This window comes from Elephas maximus, chromosome 1 (assembly GCF_024166365.1).
Source record: "Elephas maximus indicus isolate mEleMax1 chromosome 1, mEleMax1 primary haplotype, whole genome shotgun sequence".
Classification (NCBI taxonomy): Eukaryota; Metazoa; Chordata; class Mammalia; order Proboscidea; family Elephantidae; genus Elephas; species Elephas maximus.
In genome coordinates, this window is record NC_064819.1 from 191,797,790 (window position 1) to 191,818,609 (window position 20,820).

The window sequence follows — 20,820 nt, forward strand, 5'->3', positions numbered from 1 at the left end:
GGTTAACTCATAATATTGCCTACCTTGTTAAATAGGTCATATCTATAAAGTGCTTAGAATAGTACTATTAATAGGAACAAACCAGTTGCCGTTGAGTCGATTCTGACTCATGGCGACCCCATGTGTGTCAGAGTAGAACCGTGCTCCATAGGGTTTTCAGTGGCTGAATTTTTGGGAGTAGACTGCCTGCCCTTCTGAGATGCTTCTGGTAGATTCCAATCTCCAACCTTTTGGTTAGTAGTTGAGCATGTTAACCATTTGCACCGCCTAAGAACTCCATTAATGATAATAATAATAGTAGCATATAAAATATGTGTGCACACAGAGAGAGACCATGTACATGATTTGAGAGTGCTTGTAATGCTTTGGATTTTCAAGTTTAAAGTATGAAATACATTTCATAGCTTGAGAGAATTTATCATTTTGAGCCTGTACTGATTTGCTATGCTACATTAATGGAGTCTGTGGTAGAACTCCTAAACCTCATAGAGAATATCATGTTTTATTACATTCACCCATGAACAGCCAAAGACACCTTCAGTCAAGAGAAAAACAAATATTATGACTGCCTCTTCAGAACAGCATTTCCATATCTGTGTTGAATTCAATAATATGGTTACTTTAAAGGGCTCAGAAGACATGGCATTTATCATGCGAAAAATAGCATTACCTCATGACAAATTCTAAAATGTTCCTATGGCCAGCCAAAATGGTATTCTTTCGTATTCCCACTGGAATTTCTGATATAACCCACTGCCACAGTGACTGCCAGTACATCGTAGTGATCTTGATAACATTTATGCTTTCATTTCAACTCTTGATTGGCCTTTAGCAGTCAGAGTAAGTGAGTCTGTCATTCCATCTCCCATCCTTATGAAACTGAATTTTTTGAAAGAGAGGCAACCAAGAGTTTGAGACGTTTGATTGACATCTTCCATATAGCTACTTTGCTCTGGTCATAGAAAGTGTCCTGAAACCTCTGCCTATACCTTCATCTGAGGGGGGAAAGAGAAGATGGGAAGGACAGGAGACAGGGAAGACTGCAGAGTGTAGGTCACTGTGATGTCCCCTTCTGTTCCCTGGGACAGTAGAACAGTTCCACCTTCAATATGGTAAATATACAGCATCTGCTTAACACAGAGCAGCAGTTGATGGTAATGACCTTGTTAATTTTTTTTTTTTTTTAGTAGGGGGAAGGAAACCCTTGTGGCATAGTGGTTAAGTGCTACGGCTGCTAACCAAGAGGTCAGCAGTTTGAATCTGCCAGGTGCTCCTTGGAAAATCTATGGGGCAGGTCTATTCTGTCCTATAGGGTCGCTATGGTCGAAATAGACTTGACGGCAACGGGTTTTTTGAGTAGGGGGAGGACAACTGTTTTGGAACGGCAACGGGTTTTTTGAGTAGGGGGAGGACAACTGTTTTACCTTGTTTTGAATTCACAAAATCAAAATTTATCCTGGATACATAGTATTTATTAAGACCGAAACTGAAAGCTGCCTATACGTTGTTTCTTTGATAATAATATATAAGGCATATTTGTGGACACTTCATAAACTTTTCTGAGAAAAAAAATATATATATATGCATTTTCACCTAATTGACACATTTCAAATTCTCCAGATGGCAGCTTTAATATGTTTAATATGATTGTGCTGTTAAAAAATAGCAATAGAGTTTTCTCTAGAGTAAGTCATTTGCTAAGAGAAAGCAATACCATATGATACATGAAAATAAGAACACTGCAAGCTATTTTTGTTATTTGGCTTTTACTGAGCTCTCAATGAATACAAAATTAGTACTGAAAAAATAAGTGATGCTGATGATGAACTTAGCAACTTATTCTGCCCAATTCCTAAATCTCTTATTAAAATATAGTCAACCCAGCCCTGGTCTGCTTTTCTCTGCATTGGCGATACTAGTTACGTCATGACGTTTTTGTTTGTGTTTGCTTGCTACATGAACAGTGCAGAGTTTGGAAATGGATCAGAACCAGATATATAGATCCACAGCAGGGGGTGTCATTTGAACAGCTATACTTGGGTCCTCTTAGGAGTTTTGGGAATTTCTGCCCTAAGGAACCATTATTAGCATTTCTCCTAGAAAAAGACTAATTCTGCTTGTCAGACATGAAAATTGTCTGACTTGTTTAATCACCTATCCCAATCCTGCACCCCACGAGTACCTAGGGCAGTGCTATCCATTATTCAGTATTTGCAATGCTCGGTAACTACTTCTAGAATGCATGATTTAAAGGTACATGCTCACTGTCTTATGCACATTTAGATATTTTCTTCCTATGATTACATGTTAGTATTATGAACATTTAACCCATTAGCGGCCTGATCTTGAATCAGTTAAGACTTTGGTGTAGGCAGGTTGTCACTGCTACAGCCATAACCATAACATGGTACCCAACGTGCCTTAAGAAACAGAGGTGCTTTGCAAACAGTTGCCATGGGTTTATTTCCTCTTTAAATGCCTGGTGGGAAAATGTGTTGCTCGGCTAAAGAACTGGAGTGGGAATAACGATCACTCAAGAAGTCTTCAAACTGAACTGCAGGTATTTAATAAAAACACAGTGCTTATTTCAAGAGTTTGTATGTCCTTCTGACAAGAAATATCATTAAAGCACAGGGATGTTACTAACTGAGAGGTTTTTTAAATTATCATTTTCCTTTTAAAACCTGGCTGAGAAAAGTGTTGAATCATTGTGTGGAATATCAGGTCCTTTAAAATATTTTTGTCTGAACAGACAGTTTATTATCATTCCACCTGAGGGAAGGCAGGAAAAATAAAGCTGGGTTTTAATTCACACCAGGCCTCTTTGCTTTGTTAGATCTGATGAGACTTGCCAGCTATCCAGGTTTTACTTTTCCATATAAAATAGAAACTTCTGGGCTAATGATCAATCTCAGATTTTTGGTTTTCTGTCCTCTCAGTGCTTAGATTTTTATAAGTGTCGTAATTGGGGCCCTGGTGGAGCAGTGATTAAGTGCTATGGCTGCTAACTAAAAGGTCAGCAGTTCAAATCCACCAGCTGCTCCTGGAAACCCTATGGGACACTTCTACTCTCTTCTGTTGTGTCGCTGTGAGTCAGAATCAACTGGACGGCAGTGGGTTAGGTATTTTTGGTTTGAGCACGGATTAAAGTAATATAATTTAAAATGAATTAATGTCTTGCTTTTAAAACAGCAATGCTTTATTTTTATATTTTAGGACTTTTTTTTTTTAACCTGGTCACTATAGATAATTGAGTATGACAAAAACTGTGTTTCTCTTATGATTCTAGCCTGTTAGGTTTAAAAGGACCCTAGCTACCTACCTAGTTTAATTCCTGAACTTTTCAAATGAAGAGTCAGGCACCCAGAGAAAGAAAATGACTTGTGTCAGGCACTACAGCTGTGAAGCTGCAGAGCTACATCCAGAATCTGGGTCTGTTGACTTGTTGAAGAGTTCTTTTTTCTCAACATCAACCCTCTTTGTTCTATTCCCAACTTATAAAATGACATTTGAGCAGCTCCTAATGACAGACGCTTCATGTGGACTTTCCTTACTTGCTGGTTGATGATTTCAAATGTTTGACAATGCATATGACAATATAATTTATCCTGTGCCTGCACAGATGACACCCTGTGAATACTGCTTGATGTCTCAACAAAATCACCCCTGAAAGGATCTGAGCTGCCTAGGGATCCACAGCTTCCATACTCTTCCTTTGAAATATACCTGCAAATGACATTCTCACAGTCAGTTATAGACGAATGCCAGATATGGTAGCACAGTTATAATTTGCTAATTATAATGTCAAAGTCATTCTTTCTCCCCCCCGCCCCTTGCAATTGTAAGATATCTCACATGTGCTGATCAATCTGTCCTCTTTTCCTATTATAGGTTTGTGTGCTGGAGAGGCAGATATTTGACTTCCTGGGATATCAGTGGGCACCTATCTTGGCAAATTTTGTACATATTATTATCGTCATTCTTGGATTATTCGGAACTATTCAATATAGACCTCGTTACATAACAGGAGTAAGTACTTTTCCTGCCTTTATTTAATTTATTGAAATAGAGGAAGATTTACAAACTATAAATGTCTTGGAAAAGGTGTATGTATGCCCTCCCCTTAAAGTATTATGTGTTTGCTTTCAGTTTCAGATTATATGTACAGTAATTGAAAATGTCAAGTTTAAAGCACTTGACAGTGAAAGTAATCAGATTGTATTTTCATAAATTGTACTTTCAGCAAATGTTCTGTAGTAATTACAAACAGAACTATGCCCATATCTTTATAAATTATGAAGTCATAGCCTGGGGTTCTCTGGCTTAATAGATTTTTATGGATTTTTTTTTCTACTTTAAATAATTATCGGATCTTATAAACTGAATAAAGATTAGTTTAAAATTATTACATATGAACACATAGTATTGATGTGAAAATAGTAATACCACATCAGGTTTAATATTTGACATACTTAAAAACCGGAATATTCTGTATCATTATCTCTGTTTTCTCCATACTTCTATTTTTTGGCTCAGAGGATGTATTTTGCATTCCTACTCAAGTTAAACTTACTGAACATAAAAGTGAAATCCAACTGTGTTGCAGTTGCTATGGGAACCATAACTTAGGAGTTTTACTTTTGTATGCGCCTCAAATCTCAGCTATAGCTCTTAATTAATGTAGATTTTTTTTTTTTTTTAGTTTCCTTATTTTTTTTTCTTCTATTTTTGACAAAAGGAAGAACTGTAGACATTTATTAAAAGCTATAAAGCAGGTTTGTGGTAAAATAGCATATATAAGACAGTGCAGCTGAAGCGTAGTCTTATCCAACACAAACCAGCAGGCTTTCTCAGGTTTCAAGAAGGCCTCCTTCTTATAGGTGGCATCCTCTTATGACCATTCCTTCTGTCACCTGGAGCCCAGATACAGATCACTGGCACTGAGGCAGGCAACAAGGCAACAGCTGGAACCAAGGGAACCTCTGTCTGCCTAAGGATAAGAGAGAAGCCGTAGTCCTCCCCTCCAGTACAGACCCAGGAACCTCTGAGAATGTGTGGCCTTATCAATCCTGTAAAAAGAAAGATATTTTCTGTTGTGGGACAAAGTTTTTCCATGCACAAGACATGATAGTATTGTTAATTTTCTTAAGTGTATTATAATTTGATTCAGTGTAGGCAGGATAGTACAATGGTTATGAGTGGGCCCTCTGAAGCAATAATACCAAAGTCGACATCTTGTTTCTGTCAAATTCTGTGTGACCTTGAACAGTTTAAACTCACCAGCCTTCAGTTTTCTTTAAAATGAAAGTAATAATCATTAATGGATGCATCATAAGCCATTATATGAATGATTCTGTCATTAGACTTTGAGGCTCTTTTATGACTTTATTTTTATAAATGATGCTATTCTGTGCATCATGTAAGTAGCTCACCTTCAGGAGGGGTGGGGATGGAAAAACTCTAGACAATAATAGATAAGTGGTAATTTTGGTGAAGGGTAAGACAGTACACAATACAGGGGAAGCCAGCACAACTTGTCCAAGGCAAAGTTATGGAAGCTCCATAGACACATCCAAACTCCCTGAAGGACCAAATTACTGGGCTGAGGGCTGTGAGGACCATGCTGTAGGGGAACATCTAGCTCAATTGCCATAACATAGTTTATAAAGAAAATGTTCTGCATTCTACTTTGGTGAGTAGCATCTGGGGTCTCACCCCATCTGAAGCAAGGAGAATGAAGAAAACCAAAGATACAAAGGAAAGTTTAATCCACAGGACTAATGGACTACAGCTACCGCAGCCTCCATCAGACTGAGTCCAGCACAACTGAATGGTGCGTGGCTACCACCACCAACTGCTTTGACACAGATCACAATAGAGGGTCCCAGACAGCTGGAAAAAAATGCAGAAAAAAATTCTAAGTCATAAAAAAAGACCAGATTTACTGGCCTGACAGAGACTGGAGAAACTCTGAGAGTAGAGCCACAGGACACCGTAATGAAGTCACTCCTAAAGTTCACCCTTCAGCCAAAGATTAGACAGACCCATAAAAGGAAACGAGTCTAAAGGGGCACACCAGCCCAGGGGAAAGAATTAGAAGGCAGGAGGAGACAGAAAAGCTAGTAATAGGGACCCCAAGGCCGAGAAGTGGAGAGTGTTGACATGTCGTGGGGTTGGTAACAGAAAAAAAGACAAAGCTCACTTTCTTTTCTGATTAAGCACTTGGAATAAAAATCTAGATGTGGGTCAAAATGTTTGATCTGGTTAAAACTCAGAGGTTTGTTTTGAATAGAAATTAGGATAGTCCATAAAATGTCCTTAGCAAAATACTTGGTACCTAATAAGTTCTCAGTAAAGTTAGCTATTACATTATTCTCCTTGTTGTGATTTTTACTATACGACCTCTATGAGTCTCAGTTTGCTCGACAGCAATGGGTTTGGTTTGGATTTTTTTTTTTTTAGTTGTGATTATGATTTGAAGATAATATTAAATGACACCATTTAGCAATAAGCTGAAAGGCAATTTAAAATGGAAAAAGATATTCCAGCTATCTGTTGCGATATCTGTTTATTCTAAACTGCTACAACTCTTATGAAAATTTTGTGGGATTTCTTTGTATCAAATTATAATTCTGTTAGTTTACATAAAAAATTTACCCACAAATCTTTTATGAGACAGACCACTCTCTGTGACATGGTTAAGAGTTAGGATGCCAATTGGTCTCAACCCACCTGGATCAAAGGAGAATGAAGAACACCAAGGTCACACGATAACTATGAGCCCAAGAGACAGAAAGGGCCACATGAACCAGAGACTTACATCATCCTGAGACCAGAAGAACTAGATGGTGCCCAGCCACAATCAGTGACTGCCCTGACAGGGAGCACAACAGAGAACCCCTGAGGGAGCAGGAGAGCAGTGGGATGCAGACCCCGAATTCTCATAAAAAGACTAGACTTAATGGTCTGACTGAGACTAGAGGAATCCCAGCGGTCATGGTCCCCAAACCTTCTGTTGGCCCAGGACAGGAACCATTTCTGAAGACAACTCATCAGACATGGAAGGGACTGGACAATGGGTAGGAGAGAGATGCTGATGAAAAGTGAGCTACTTGTATCAGGTGAACACTTGAGACTGTGTTAGCATCTCCTGTCTGGAGGGGAGATAGGAAGGTAGAGAGGGTTAGAAACTGGCAAAATTGTCACGAAAGGAGAGACTGGAAGGGCTGACTCATTAGGGGGAGAGTAAGGTGTATATAAGCTTATATGTGACAGACTGACTTGATTTGTAAACGTTCACTTAAAGATCAATAAAAATTATTAAAAAAAAAAAAAAAGAGTTAGGATGCCAAGGACCAACAACTTTAAGATTGTTGGAAGAACTTTTGTCTAGCCGAAAGGGTCTATTAGGTACAATCTGAAGTCCTTCTGAGATCTTAACACTGTGTCTCATAGTTGCATCCTTGATCTGATCTTTATCTGGAGACAGTACCCTTAATTTGATTATTTCCTTGAGACAACTTCTTACTTACGAAACCTTTTGCTAGCTCTCTTCATCAGTGAGTAATAATAAGAAACTGTTTTATTTTTCAACTTGGGAAGTCCTAAGTTGGAACTATGCCCTCTAACAGGTTCCGGGTTTAGCAGGTTTTTCTGTATATAATGTTCACAATGGCCATGTTGTAGAGAAGCGTGACTACACTCTTGAAAGTGCAATAATTCCTTCTTTAGTTCATTTCTCTTGCAATATGATGTCTTATATGGCTAAAAAGGACACATTGCTTGGAAATCCCCTTAGCCATATCCACAAGTTCATAGGTATATTTTCTATCTTCCAAGTTATTGCAGGCAATAGTTAAGCTAATTGTTCTGACAGTAATTATCCTGAGTTCTATTTTTTACAGCCCTCAAAATCAATTTCCTTATTGTTCTTCCTGTCTCTAGTAACATTTTTTTCATTACATTTCTGGTTGCCAACTGGTCTCAAAACCAGTGCTCTGTGTTTTAGGTTTATTTATAGTATCACACAGCTTCTGGTACAAATATCTGTTTCAGGTATCTATTTCTGTGTAGCAAACCACTCCAGCAGTTAATAGTTTTAAACAAAAAGTAATTGGTTTTTTTTATAATTAATTTTATGGGCTGATAGGTTCATCTATGTGGTTCTTCTGCTCTCTGTGGTATAATCAGTGGTCAGCAAGATTTTTCTGTAAAGAACCCGATAGTAAAAATTTTCAGCTTTGTGGGCCACATATGGTCTTTGTAGCATGTTTGTCTTTGTTTAATTTTATAAACATTTACAAACGCAAAACTTATTCTTAGCTCACAGACTATATAAACATAGTCTACAGGCAGGATTTGACCCACAGGTCAGAGTTTACTGACATTGGTAGAGGCTGAAGTCACTTATGTGGCTTCATTCAGTTGGGAGCTCTGCTGCGCTGTGACTACATGATATCTACCTCCTAGAGTGTGGTCATGCTTCTCTACAACATGGCGGCTGTGAACATTATATACGGTAAAACCTGCTAAACCCGGAACCTGTGTAAGGCAGGAACCTGTCAGAGAAGGGAAACTCAAATATTTTTCACTAAACAGAGAGCGATAGAAAAGTGGTGACTGCACCCTGTCAAAGGCAGAAAACATGTGAGACCCAGAAAAACAAGGCAGCCCCATCATTTCTTGCTCTCACAGATTTCACTGTATTATAATCATAGGATCTAATGGTTGTGATGCCATGTTGGAAGGCAAAAATGGATTGAAGAAAATAGGAAATTTTCCATAAAAAGTATAAAGATCTTTCAGTTTACCTATAAATGAGAAAAGGAATTAACAATTAAGAGAAACTTGAACAGAATCATGGATAGCAGAGATTTTGGTCAATGAAGCCTCTTCATTCAGAAGATAAATGCATGATTAGGAGAAAGCGGTAACTAACAATAATGCATTGCTGCACTCAAGAAATCCCACAAGCTGTATATGCACTGGAGCCTTAATTATTAACAATGAAATTTATTTTCCTCTCCTCTAAAAATGCAGGCCTTGATGATTTCTATATTTACTATTTCATATCATTGTATTATAAAATAATTCAGTCTAAAAATAGATAAACAAACATATATTCAAAATGTCAGTGCTGAAAATTATTAGCATTTTTACATATTTCCATCATGTATAACCAAAGGGTCAGCAGTTCGAATCTGCCAGGCGCTCCTTGGAAACTCTACGGAGCGGTTCTACTCTGTCCGATAGGATCACTATGAGTCGGAATTGACTCTATGGCACCGGGTTTGGTTTTTTGGTTTTATGTACAAATGAAGCATGTCTGATTATGCTGTGTATTCAGTTATGCATCTTATTTTTTTCATTTAACATTGCATCAAACAATTTTGAAAATACAGTAAAATGTTTTCTGATATTCAGTAGCTATATAAGCAACATATGACTACTCCATTGTTCATTTCACTTTTTACCCTATCATATATTATCCTATTTCCATGTTTATTGTTATAAAGAATTCCGTATAATCATCTTCATAAAATATATCCTCATCTTCATTTCTGAATCATTTCTTAGAAGAAATTTCTAGGCATGGTTAAATAATATGAACATTTAAGATTTTTAGCATACAATTGATAATCATTCATCCAAATTTATTTCCCTTAATTAGCCTCCCACCAGTGTACAGCAGAATCTGTTTCACTACACTCTTGCTAACCCTGAGTATCATTTATTCTCATTTTTGTTAATTTGATAGGAGAAAGAAAATATTGTTTTGGATTGCATTTCTTAGTGAGTTGGACTTTTTCATATGTTTATTAGCATTTTTTTTTTTTCCTTTTCACAGGATTGTCTTTGGGTATCATTTGCTCTTTTTTTTTTTTTTCCCCCTGGAGTTTTAGTGTTTATCTTAACAATTTACATATATAGAACATATAGTAATTTCCATTTTAAAAATCACAAGTTTTAATTTTGATGTTTATTATTTTTACCTTATTAAATATATTAACTCTATTTGCCTTCATTTTAAAAATCTAAAATTTTGATGTCATTTTGAAAACCTTCATTATCTTTTAGTCTAATTATGCAAAAGCAAAAAGGCAGGTGCCCTGATAGACTAAGAACAAAGTATCTTTTCCAAATTTATTTGTAAAGCATTTCACATTACTGATGGAATATTTTATTCTACTTAATTGAAAAAAATGCCACCCTCCAAAAAAAAAGTAATAATAATGTGGACATTCTCTGAAACACTGAGCACAGTAGCAACAAATAAATTTCAGAGAGTATTGCTAATGAGTTTTATTTCCTTCACTAATCTTCCCCTTCATAGGAGCAAAGAAGAAGAAAAATTTTTAAATTAAAAACAGTTAATTGGAACAAGGACTCATTAGTAGTTCTTTGATGGCCTCTGGCGCTTCAAAGAATATAATATGTTGAAGGAAAAAGAAATAGATTATTTCAATTCCAAGCAAATAAAATCTGAATCCAGTGCCCACAGAAAGAATCTAGTATGTATAATATTTAACAACATTAAGTTCCAAAGAAAAAAGCCAGATTAACTCTTGTGCAATATTGCATTAATAAGTACACCCAAATGGTCCCCCATAAAGGCATTACCTTATAGTATAAATGAAATTGTCCAAATTCATGTGCATTTCGACTAAAGACACTGGCAAATAGAATATGGTTTGGAACATCTAGTATTTCATAGATAACGACAACAATAACAACAAAAAATTAGTGCGCTGCTGTGTTTTAGGTTGTTTACAAGAACCTGCGGAGTGTGTATGCTCTTATCTGTTAAAGGCATAACAACTTTCATAGAGAAATTGCCAAGGGGAAAGTGCTTGCCATAACCTTCGATAAATTTTCTTTCTTTTTCCTCTCTCTTTTCCTCATTTGTCCCTCCTTCCTCCTTCTTATTTCTCCCTCTCTCGTCTCCCTTTAGCCAAGTTATTTTTTGAAGGAAAAAAAGCATGGCTTATCAAGTCTGGACCCACAAGTTTGCAGGTCAAAGAAACCTAGCCCCGACATCAAAAAATGCATTAAAAATTGCTAAAACTTATTTACCTGAATTTCATAAAAACAGAAAGGAGCATGGTAATATCAAACCCATAGTGATACTTAAGAAGCATATTTCTTTATCGTACCACTTGCGTTACAAATGATCCTGGATATCGTTTTCTACAAATCCTATATATCTGGCTTTAACCTCAGGAAACATTTATCCAAAGCCATATGATTAGGAATATCAGAGTCAGGATATGAATTCAAGTCAGCCTCTCTTCAAAACCCATGCTTTTAACCACTATACTGAACTGTCTCTTAGGAGCACTGTTCATAGAACCACATCTGCTAAATAAAAAAAAAAAAAAAAATTGTTAAGCTGTCAACAAATTTAAAAGCTATCATGTTGTTGTTGTTAGGTACCACCAAGTTGGTTCAGACTCACAGCAACCCTATGTACAACATAAGGAAACACTGCCTGGTCCTGCGCCATCTTCACAATCTTTATTATGCTTGAGCCCATTTGTTGTAGCCACTGTGCCAATTCATCTCATTGGGGGTTTTCCTCTTTTTTGTTGACACTCTACCATGCATGATGTCCTTCTCCAGGGACTGGTCCCTCCTGATAACATATCCAAAGTATGTGAGACAAAGCCTTGCCTTTCTTACTTCTAATGAGCATTCTTGCTGTATGTCTTCCGTGACAGACTTCTTCGTTCTTCTGGCAGTCCATGTGTCATGGCTGGAATTGTGTCCCCCCCAAAACATGTTTCTACTTGGTTAGGCCATGATTCCCAGTATTGTGTGGTTGTCCTCCATTTTGTGATTATAATTTTATGTTAAAGAGGATTAGGGTGAGATTGTAATACCCTTAGCCAGGTCACACCCCTGATCCAATGTAGAGAGAGTTTCCCTGGGGTGTGGCCTGCACCACCTTTTTTTTTTTAATGTATAATTTTCATTGTGCTTTAAGTGAAAGTTTACAAATCGAGTCAGTCTCTCACACAAAAAGTTATATACGCCTTGCTACATACTCCCAACTACTCTCCCCCTAATGAGACAGCCTGCTCCCTCCCTCCATTCTCTCTTTTCCTGTCCTTTTCGCCAGCTTCAAACCCCCTCTACCTTCTAATCTCCCCACCAGGCAGGAGATGCCAACATAGTCTCAAGTGTCCACTTGATCCAAGAAGCTCACTCCTCACCAGCATCCCCCTCCAGCCCATTGTCCAGTCCAATCCCTGTCTGAAGAGTTGGCTTTGGGAATGGTTCCTGTCCTGGGCCAACAGAAGGTCTGGGGGCCATGACCACCGGGGTCCCTCTAATTTCAGTCAGACCATTAAGTCTGGTCTTTTTATGAGAATTTGGGGTCTGCATCCCACTGCTCTCCTGCTCCCTCTGGGGTTCTCTGTTGTGTTCCCTGTCAGGGCAGTCATTGGTTGTGGCCGGGCACCATCTAGTTCTTCTGGTCTCAGGATGATGTAGTCTCTGGTTAATGTGGCCCTTTCTGTCTCTAGGGCTCGTAATTACCTTGTGTCCTTGATGTTCTTCATTCTCCTTTGATCCAGGTGGGTTGAGACTCATTGATGCATCTTAGATGGTTGCTTGCCAGCGTTTAAAACCCCAGACGCCACTCTCCAAAGTGGGATGCAGAATGTTTTCTTAATAGATTTTATCATGCCAATTGACTTAGATGTCCCCTGAAACCATGGTTCCCCAACCCCCGCCCATGCTACATTGGCCTTCAAAGCATTCAGTTTATTCAGGAAACTTCTTAGCTTTTGGTTTAGTCCCGTTGTGCTGACCTCGCCTGCATTGTGTGTTGTCTTTCCCTCACCTAAAGTAGTTTTTATCTACTCTCTAATTACTGAATACTCCTCTCCCACCCTCCTCCCTTCCCCCCTCTTCCCCTCATAACCATCAAAGAATATTTTCTTCTCTGTTTAAACTATTTCTCCACCTCTTATAATAGTGGTCTTATACCATATTTGTCCTTTTGCAACTGAGTAATTTCACTCAGCATAATGCCTTCCAGATTCCTCTGTGTTATGAAATGTTTCACAGATTCCTTACTGTTCTTTATCAATGGGTAATATTCCATTGTGTGAATATACCATAGTTTATCCATTCTTCCGTTGATGGGCACCTTGGTAGCTTCCATCTTTCTGGTATTGTAAACAGTGGTGCAATACACATGGGTGTGCATGTATCTGTTCGTGTAAAAGTTATTATTTCTCTAGAATATATTCCAGGGAGTGGGATTGCTGGATCATATGGTAGTTCCATTTCTAGCTTTTTAAGGAAGTGCAAAATCGATTTCCAAAGTGGTTGTACCATTTTACATTCCCACCAGCACTATATAAGTGTTCCAATCTATCCACAGCCTCTCCAACATTTAGTGTTTTGTGTTTTTTGGAATAATGCCAGCCGTGTTAGAGTGAGATGAAATCTCATTGTACTTTTGATTTGCATTTCTCTAATGGCTAATGATTGTAAGCATTTCCTCATGCATCTGTTAGCTACCTGAATGTCTTCTTTAGTGAACTGTCTGTTCATATCTTTTGCCCATTTTTTAATTGGGTTATTTGTCTTTTTGTAGTTGAGCTTTTGCAGTATCATATAGATTTTAGAGATCAGGCGCTGAATGGGAAAGTCATAGCTAAAAACTTTTTCCCAGTCTGTAGGTAGTGTTTTTACTCTTTTGGTGAAGCCTTTGGATGAGCATAGGTGTTTGATTTTTAGGAGCTCCCAGTTATCTACTTTTTATTCTGCATTCTTAGTAATGTTTCGTATACTGTTTATACATGTATTAGGGCTCCTAATGTCGTCCCTAATTTTTCTTCCATGGCCTTTATCGTTTTAGGTTTTATATTTAGGTCTTTGATCCATTTTGAGCTCATTTTTGTGCATGGAGTGAGGTATGGGTCTTGTTTCATTTTTTTTGCAGATGGATATCCAGTTATGCCAGCACCATTTGTTAAAAAGACTGTCTTTTCCCCATTTAACTGTTTTGGGGCCTTTGTCAAATATCAACTGCTCATATGTGGATGGATTTATGTCTGGATTCTCAATCCTGTTCATTGGTCTATGTATCTGTTGTTGTAGCAGTACCAGGCTGTTTTGACTACTGTGGCAGTATAATCGGTTCTAAAACCAGGTCAAGTAAGGCCTCCCACTTTGTTCTTCTTTTTCAGTAATGCTTTACTTAGCCAGGGCCTCTTTCTCTTCCATATGAATTTGGTGACTTGTTTCTCCATCTCGTTAAAGAATGTCTTCGGAATTTCAATCAGAATTGCATTAAATGTATAGATCGCTTTTGGTAGAATAGAAATTTTTATACTGTTAAGTCGTCCTATCCATGAGCAAGCTATGTTTTTCCACTTATGTAGGTCTCTTTTGGTTTCTTGCAGAAGTGTATTGCAGTTTTCTTTGTATGAGTCTTTTACATCTCTGGTAAGATTTCCTCCTAAGTATTTTATCTTCTTGGGGGCTATTTATGTAAATGGTATTGATTTGGTGATTTCCTCTTTGATGTTCTTTTTGTTGGTGTAGAGGAATCCAACTGATTTTTGTATGTTTATCTGGTATCCCGATACTCTGCTGAACTCTTCTATTAGTTTCAGTAGATTTCTTGAGGATTCTTAGTGTTTTCTGTGTATAAGATTATAAACCCAGATCATGCCATCTGCAAACAGAGATAATTTTACTTCTTCCTTGCCAATCTGGATGCCCTTTATTTCTTTGTCTAGCCTAATTGCTCTGGCTAGCACCTCCAGCACAATGTTGAATAAGAGTGGTGATAAAGGGCATCCTTGTCTGGTTCCGTTTCTTAAGGGAAATGCATTCAGGCTCCCTCCATTTAGGATGATGTTGGCCATTGGCTTTGTATAAATGCATTTATTATGTTTAGGAATTTTCCTTCTTTTCCTATTTTACTGAGAGTTTTTATCATGAATGTGTGTCGAACTTTGTCAAATGTCTGTTCTGCATCAGTTGATAAAATCATGTGATTCTTGTCTTTTGTTTTATTTACGTGATGAATTGCATTAATTGTTTTTCTAATGTTGAACCATCCCTGCTTAAGTGGTATGAATCCCACTTGGTCATGATGAATTCTTTTTTTTGATATGTTGTTGAATTCTATTGGCTATAATTTTGTTGAGGATTTTTGCATCTAAATTCATGAGGAATTAAAAAAAAAAAACAAAAAACAGTGCCGTCGAGTCGATTTTTGTTGAGGATTTTTGCATCTAAGTTCATGAGGGATGTAGGTCTATAATTTTCTTTTTTTTTTTTTGTGGTGTCTTTACCTGGTTTTGGTATCAGGGATATGGTGGCTTCATAGAATGAGTTTGGGAGTATTCCATCATTTTCTGTGCTCTGAAATACCTTTAGTAGTAGTGGTGTTAACCCTTCTCTGCAAGTTTGGTAGAACTCTGCAGTGAAGCCATCCAGGCCAGGGCATTTTTTTTGGGGGGGGGGAGTTTTTTGATTACCTTTTCAATCTCTTCTTTTCTTATGGGTCTATTTAGTTGTTCTGCTTCTGTTTGTGTTAGTTTAGGTAGGTAGTGTGTTTCTAGGAATTCATCCATTTCTTCTAGGTTTTCAAATTTGTTAGAGTACAATTTTTCATAGAAATCTGATATATTTCTTTTAATTTCGGTTGGGCCTGTTGTAATATAGCCCATCTCATTTCTTATTCGGGTTATTTGCTTCCTGTCCTGTTTTTCTTCTGTCAGTTTGGCCAATGGTTCGTCAACCTTTTTTTTTTTTTTTCAAAGAGTCAGCTTTTGGTCTTGTTAATTCATTCAATTGTTTTTCTGTTTTCTATTTCATTTAGTTCTGCTCTAATTATTATTATTTGTTTTATTCTTGTGCCTGTAGGTTTCTTTTGTTGCTCTCTTTCTATTTGTTCAAGTTGTAGGGACAGTTCTTTGATTTTGGCCCCTTCTTCTTTTTGGATATGTGCATTATTGATATGAATTGACCTCTGAGCACTGCTTTGGCTGTGTCCCAAAGGTTCTTATGAAGTGTTTTCATTCTCATTATATTCTATGAATTTCTTTATTCCATCCTTAACGTCTTCTATAATCCAGTCTTTTTTGAGCAGAGTATTGTTCAGTTTCCAAGTGTCTGATTTCTTTTCCCTGCTTTTCCTGTTATTGATTTCCACTTTTATGGCCTTATGGTCAGAGAAGTTGCTTTGTAATATTTCAATGTTTTGGATTCTGCTAAGGCTTGCTTTATGACCTAATACATGGTCTATTCTAGAGACTGTTCCATGTGCACTAGAAAAGAAAGTATACTTGGTTGCTGTTGGGTGGAGTGTTCTGCATATATCTATGAGGTCAAGTTTGTTGGGTGCGGCATTTAGATCTTTCATGTCTTTATTGAACTTCTTCCTGGATGTTCTGTCCTTCATCGAAAGTGGTGTGTTGAAGTCTTCTACTGTTATTTTGGAGCTGTCTGTCTCACTTTCTAATGCTGATAGAGTTTGTTTTATGTATCTTGCAGCCCTGTCATTGGGTGCCTAAATACTTAATATGGTTATATCTTCCTGGTGTATTGTCCCTTTAATCATTATATAGTGTCCTTCCTTATCCTTTATGATGGATTTAACTTTAAAGTCTATTTTGTCAGAAATTAATATTGCTACTCCTGCACATTTTTGATTGTTGTTTGCTTGATATATTTTTTTCCATCCTTTGAGTTTTAGTTTGTGTCTCTAAGGTGTGTCTCTTGTAGGCAGCATATAGACAGATCTTGTTTTTTTAATCCATTCTGCCACTCTCTGTCTCTTTATTGGTGCATTTAGTTCATTTACATTCAGCGTAATTATGGATAGGTATGAATTTAGTGCTATCATTTTGATGTCTTTTTTTGTGTGTTGTTGACAGTTTCTTTTTCCCACTTAATTTTATGTACAGAGTAGATTGTCTTTATGTATTGTCCTTTCCTCATATTTGTTGTTGTTGATTTTGTTTCTGGTGAGGCTCTATTTTTTTCTTGTATTTTATTTTCATGAGGAGGATAGTTTGTCTCCTTTGTGGTTACCTTATTATTTACCCTTTTTTATTTCTTTGTATCGCCATATCTTCCTCTCCATATGGAAGATCTATGATTACATTTCTTAGTCCCTCTTTATTGTTTTAATGTTGTCTTCTTTCATATAATAACATCACCGTTATCCTGTTTTGAGCTTTTTTTTTTTTTTTTTAATCTTGCTTTGTTTTTTTGATTTCCCTGCCTGGGTTGACTTCTGATTGCTTGGCTCAGTGTTCTAGTCTTGGGTTGATATCTGATATTATTGATTTTCTAACCAAAGAACTCCCTTTAGTCTTTCTTGTAGTTTTAGTTTGGTTTTTACAAATTCCCTAAACTTCTGTTTATCTGGAAATGCCCTAATTTCACCTTCATATTTAAGAGACAGTTTTGCTGGATATGTGAATCTTGGCTGGCAATTTTTTTCCTTCAATTTTTTATACAAGTCATCCTATTGCCCCCTTGCCTGCGTGGTTTCTGCTGTGTAGTCTGAGCTTATTCTTACTGGCTTTCATGTGTAGGTGACTTTTCATTTATCCCTAGCTGCTCTTAAAATTCTCTTTACCTTTGGTTTTGGCAAGTTTGATTATGTCTTGGTGATTTTCTTTTAAAATCTACCTTATGTGGAGTTTGATGAGCATCCTGGATAGATATCTTCTCATCTTTCACGATATCAGGGAAGTTTTCTGTGAACAAATCTTCAACAGTTCTCTCTGTATTTTCTGTTATCCCTCCCTGTTCTGCTACTCCAGTCACTCGTAGGTTATTTCTCTTGATAGAGTCCCACATGATTCTTAAGGTTCCTTCATTTTTTTTTAGCTCTTTTATCTGATTTTTCTTCATATATGTTAGCACCAAGTGATTTATCTTCGAGTTCAGAAATTCTAGCTTCTACTTGCTCAATTCTGCTTCTCTGACTTTCTATTGAGTTGTCTACTTCTGTAATTTTATTGTTAATCTTCTGAATTTCTGACTGCTGTCTGTCCGTGGATTTTTCCAGCTTATTAAATTTTTCATTATATTCCTGAATAATCTTTCTAATATCTTCAATTGCTTTATCTGTGTCTTCCTTCACTCGTTCTGAGTGTTGCCTCATTTCCTTCCCGATGTCTTGAATGATTCTGTATATTAATCTTTTGTATTCTGGCTCCAGTAATTCCAGGAATGCACTTTCATCTAGAAGATCCCTGGATTCTTTGTTATGAGATCTTGTTGAGGCGATCATGGTCTGTTTCTTTATATGACTTGATATCGACTATTGTCTCCAAGCCATCTATAAGTTATTGTATTAGTTTATGCTTGCTTATGGTGTCGTAGCTTCTTGCTTTGTTGTGTTTTGATATACCTAAAGAGGTTGCTTGAGTGAGCTGGCTTGATTATTTTCACCTTTGGAGCTCTGACGTCCTGTCCCCCGATGGCTAGAGCAGTTATCAGGTATATCAGTCTAGGAGTCCATTCTCTTTTCTTGTATGAATTCAGCTCAGGTGTCCAGGCAGCTGATCATCAAGTGTGTGGTACAGCCTCTATACTACAGTCTTAGAGTGGAAGGGATGATTGGTTTATGTACCGGTATCTGATTGCAACAGGGAGTCATGCTCTGGGCAAGGTAGGGGGCTGAGAACTGACCCCCAAGTGTCTCTGAGGAAAGCACGTCCCTGTTCCCTAGAGCATACAGGTGGGTGGGCTCTGAAGACAGACCATGGGCACCCAAAGTTTTTGGTTGTAAGGACTGGGAGGTACCAGTTATCCTTGGATCCTGTCATAGGTGGCTGGGCGACCTAAGTGGAGCTACCAGTCCTTAGATCCCTGATGTGGGTAGGTGAGGACCTTGTTTAATAGGCAAAGCAATGTCAAACATCAAACGCCCACCTCTCCACCACACAGCTGAAAAGGTTGGAGTCTGCCAAGAAGAGCCTATTCTCCCAAAATAGGCCCACACAGGTCCATGCAGAAGGGAAATTTGCTCAAAGTCCATGGACCGTTTATGCCTGGGCAGGAGCTGCTTCTTTCCTCAGCTCCCCCAGTTAGTGGAGCTGGCAAATTATCTTTTCCCCTCAAATGCAATTTTTTTTTCCTTCTCCAAGGCCGGGAGGATGGCTCTAGGTGCTCAACAGGGCCTATTTGAGGCCCAGGGAATTCAGCCCCTGAAGCCAGCTTGGGAGTGGCGGGGGGGAGGGGGTGGTGCGGTAAAATATATGCAAGTACTTAGCTTTTGCAAAGAGTTCCTTCTCTGGTTCCATAGGTGTGAGTTGGCTGTGTGGCTGGCTGCTTCTCCCTGAGGAAACTGAGGCCAAAAGCTAGTACCAGCCCGCCACTGCTGCCCTGGAAATGGTGCCAGGGGGTTCCCAGCAATTCAGGTCTGGTAACTTCTCTCTGCTTCTGAATGGTCTCTTCCTCCCCCGGCCCCCAGTTCATTCTCTAAGCTTGCCTTTGAAGCTCAGGGCTCCCAGCTTTTCACAAATATACTCGTTTCACTTGTTTTTGGGGGTCTTTGTTTTAAAGAGTGCTTACTGGAAGCGTCTGTCTATTCCGCTATCTTGGCTCTGCCCTGCATCACCTTTTATCTCACAGGAGATAAAAAGGAAAAGGAAGGGAACAGAGAGGAGGGACCTCATACCACCAAGAAAGCAGTGCCTGAGACAGAGCACATCCTTTGGACCTGAGGTCCCTGTGCAGAGAAGCTCCTAGCCTGGGAGAAGATTGATGAGACGGCCAACTGAGAGAGAAAACCTTCCCCTGAAGCTGATGCCTTGTATTTGGACTTCTAGCTTTCTTTATTGTGAAGAAATAAATTTCCCTTTGTTGAGGCCATCCACTTGCGGTATTACTGTTATAGCAGCACTAAATTTACTAAGCCATCATGTGTATTCAATATTCTTCACCAACACCATGATCCAAAGGCATCAGTTCTTCAGTTTTCATTGTCTAGTTTTCACACGCATGTGAGGCAATTGAAAACACCATGGCTTGGGTCAGGCACACCATAATACTTAAAGTGACATATTTGCTTTTGAACACTTTAAAGAGGTCTTTTGCAGCGAATTTGTCCAATGCAGTACGTCTTTTGATTTCTTGACTACTGCTTCCATGGGCGTTGATTGTGGATCCAAGGAAAATGAAATCCTTGACAACTCCAATTTTTCTCCATTTCCAGTTGTGAAGATTTTGTTTTCTTTATATTGAAATGTAATCCATACTGAAGGCTGTAGTCTTTGATCTTCATCAGTTGAGTGCTTCAAGCCCTCTTCACTTTCAGCAAGCAGGGTTGTATCATCTGCTTTCACAGTTTGTTAATGAGTCTTCCTCCAATCCTGATGGCCCGTTTTTCTTCATAGGGTCCAGCTTCTCGGATTATTTGCTCAGCAGGCAGTATGGATAAGCATGATGAAAGGATACAACCTTGATGAGCACCTTTCTTGATTTTAAACCACACAGTATCACCTAGTTTTGTTGGAACAACTGCCTCTTAGTCTAAGTACAAATTCCTCAGGAGCACAATTAAGTGTTCTGAAATTCTTATTCTTTGTAATGTTATCCATAGTTTGTTATGATCCACACAGTCAAATGCCTTTGCGTAGTCAGCAAAACACAGGCAAACATCTTCCTGGTATTTTCTGCTTTCAGCCAGGGTCCATCTGACATCAGCAGTGATATTCCTTGTTCCATGTCCTCTTCTGAATTCGGCTTGTAATTCTGGTGGTTGCCTGTTGATGTACTGCTGCAAGCTGTTTTAAATGATCTTTAGCAAAATTTTATTTGTGCGTGATATTA

The 20,820-nt window shown here is 38.1% G+C and overlaps 1 protein-coding gene across 3 annotated transcripts in view; it reads left to right on the forward strand.

The window, feature by feature from the left end:
• The window catches only part of NKAIN2 (sodium/potassium transporting ATPase interacting 2), a 1,431,299-nt gene that overhangs the window by 724,594 nt on the left and 685,885 nt on the right, over positions 1–20,820 (forward strand). For 2 of the 3 annotated variants that reach the window (XM_049900233.1, XM_049900224.1), the window contains exon 2: positions 3,892–4,029. In XM_049900233.1, the coding sequence (XP_049756190.1) occupies positions 3,892–4,029 (138 nt within the window). Of the gene's footprint in view, positions 1–3,891; positions 4,030–20,820 lie in introns of those variants that run through there. The other variant, XR_007519188.1, reaches the window with a different exon arrangement.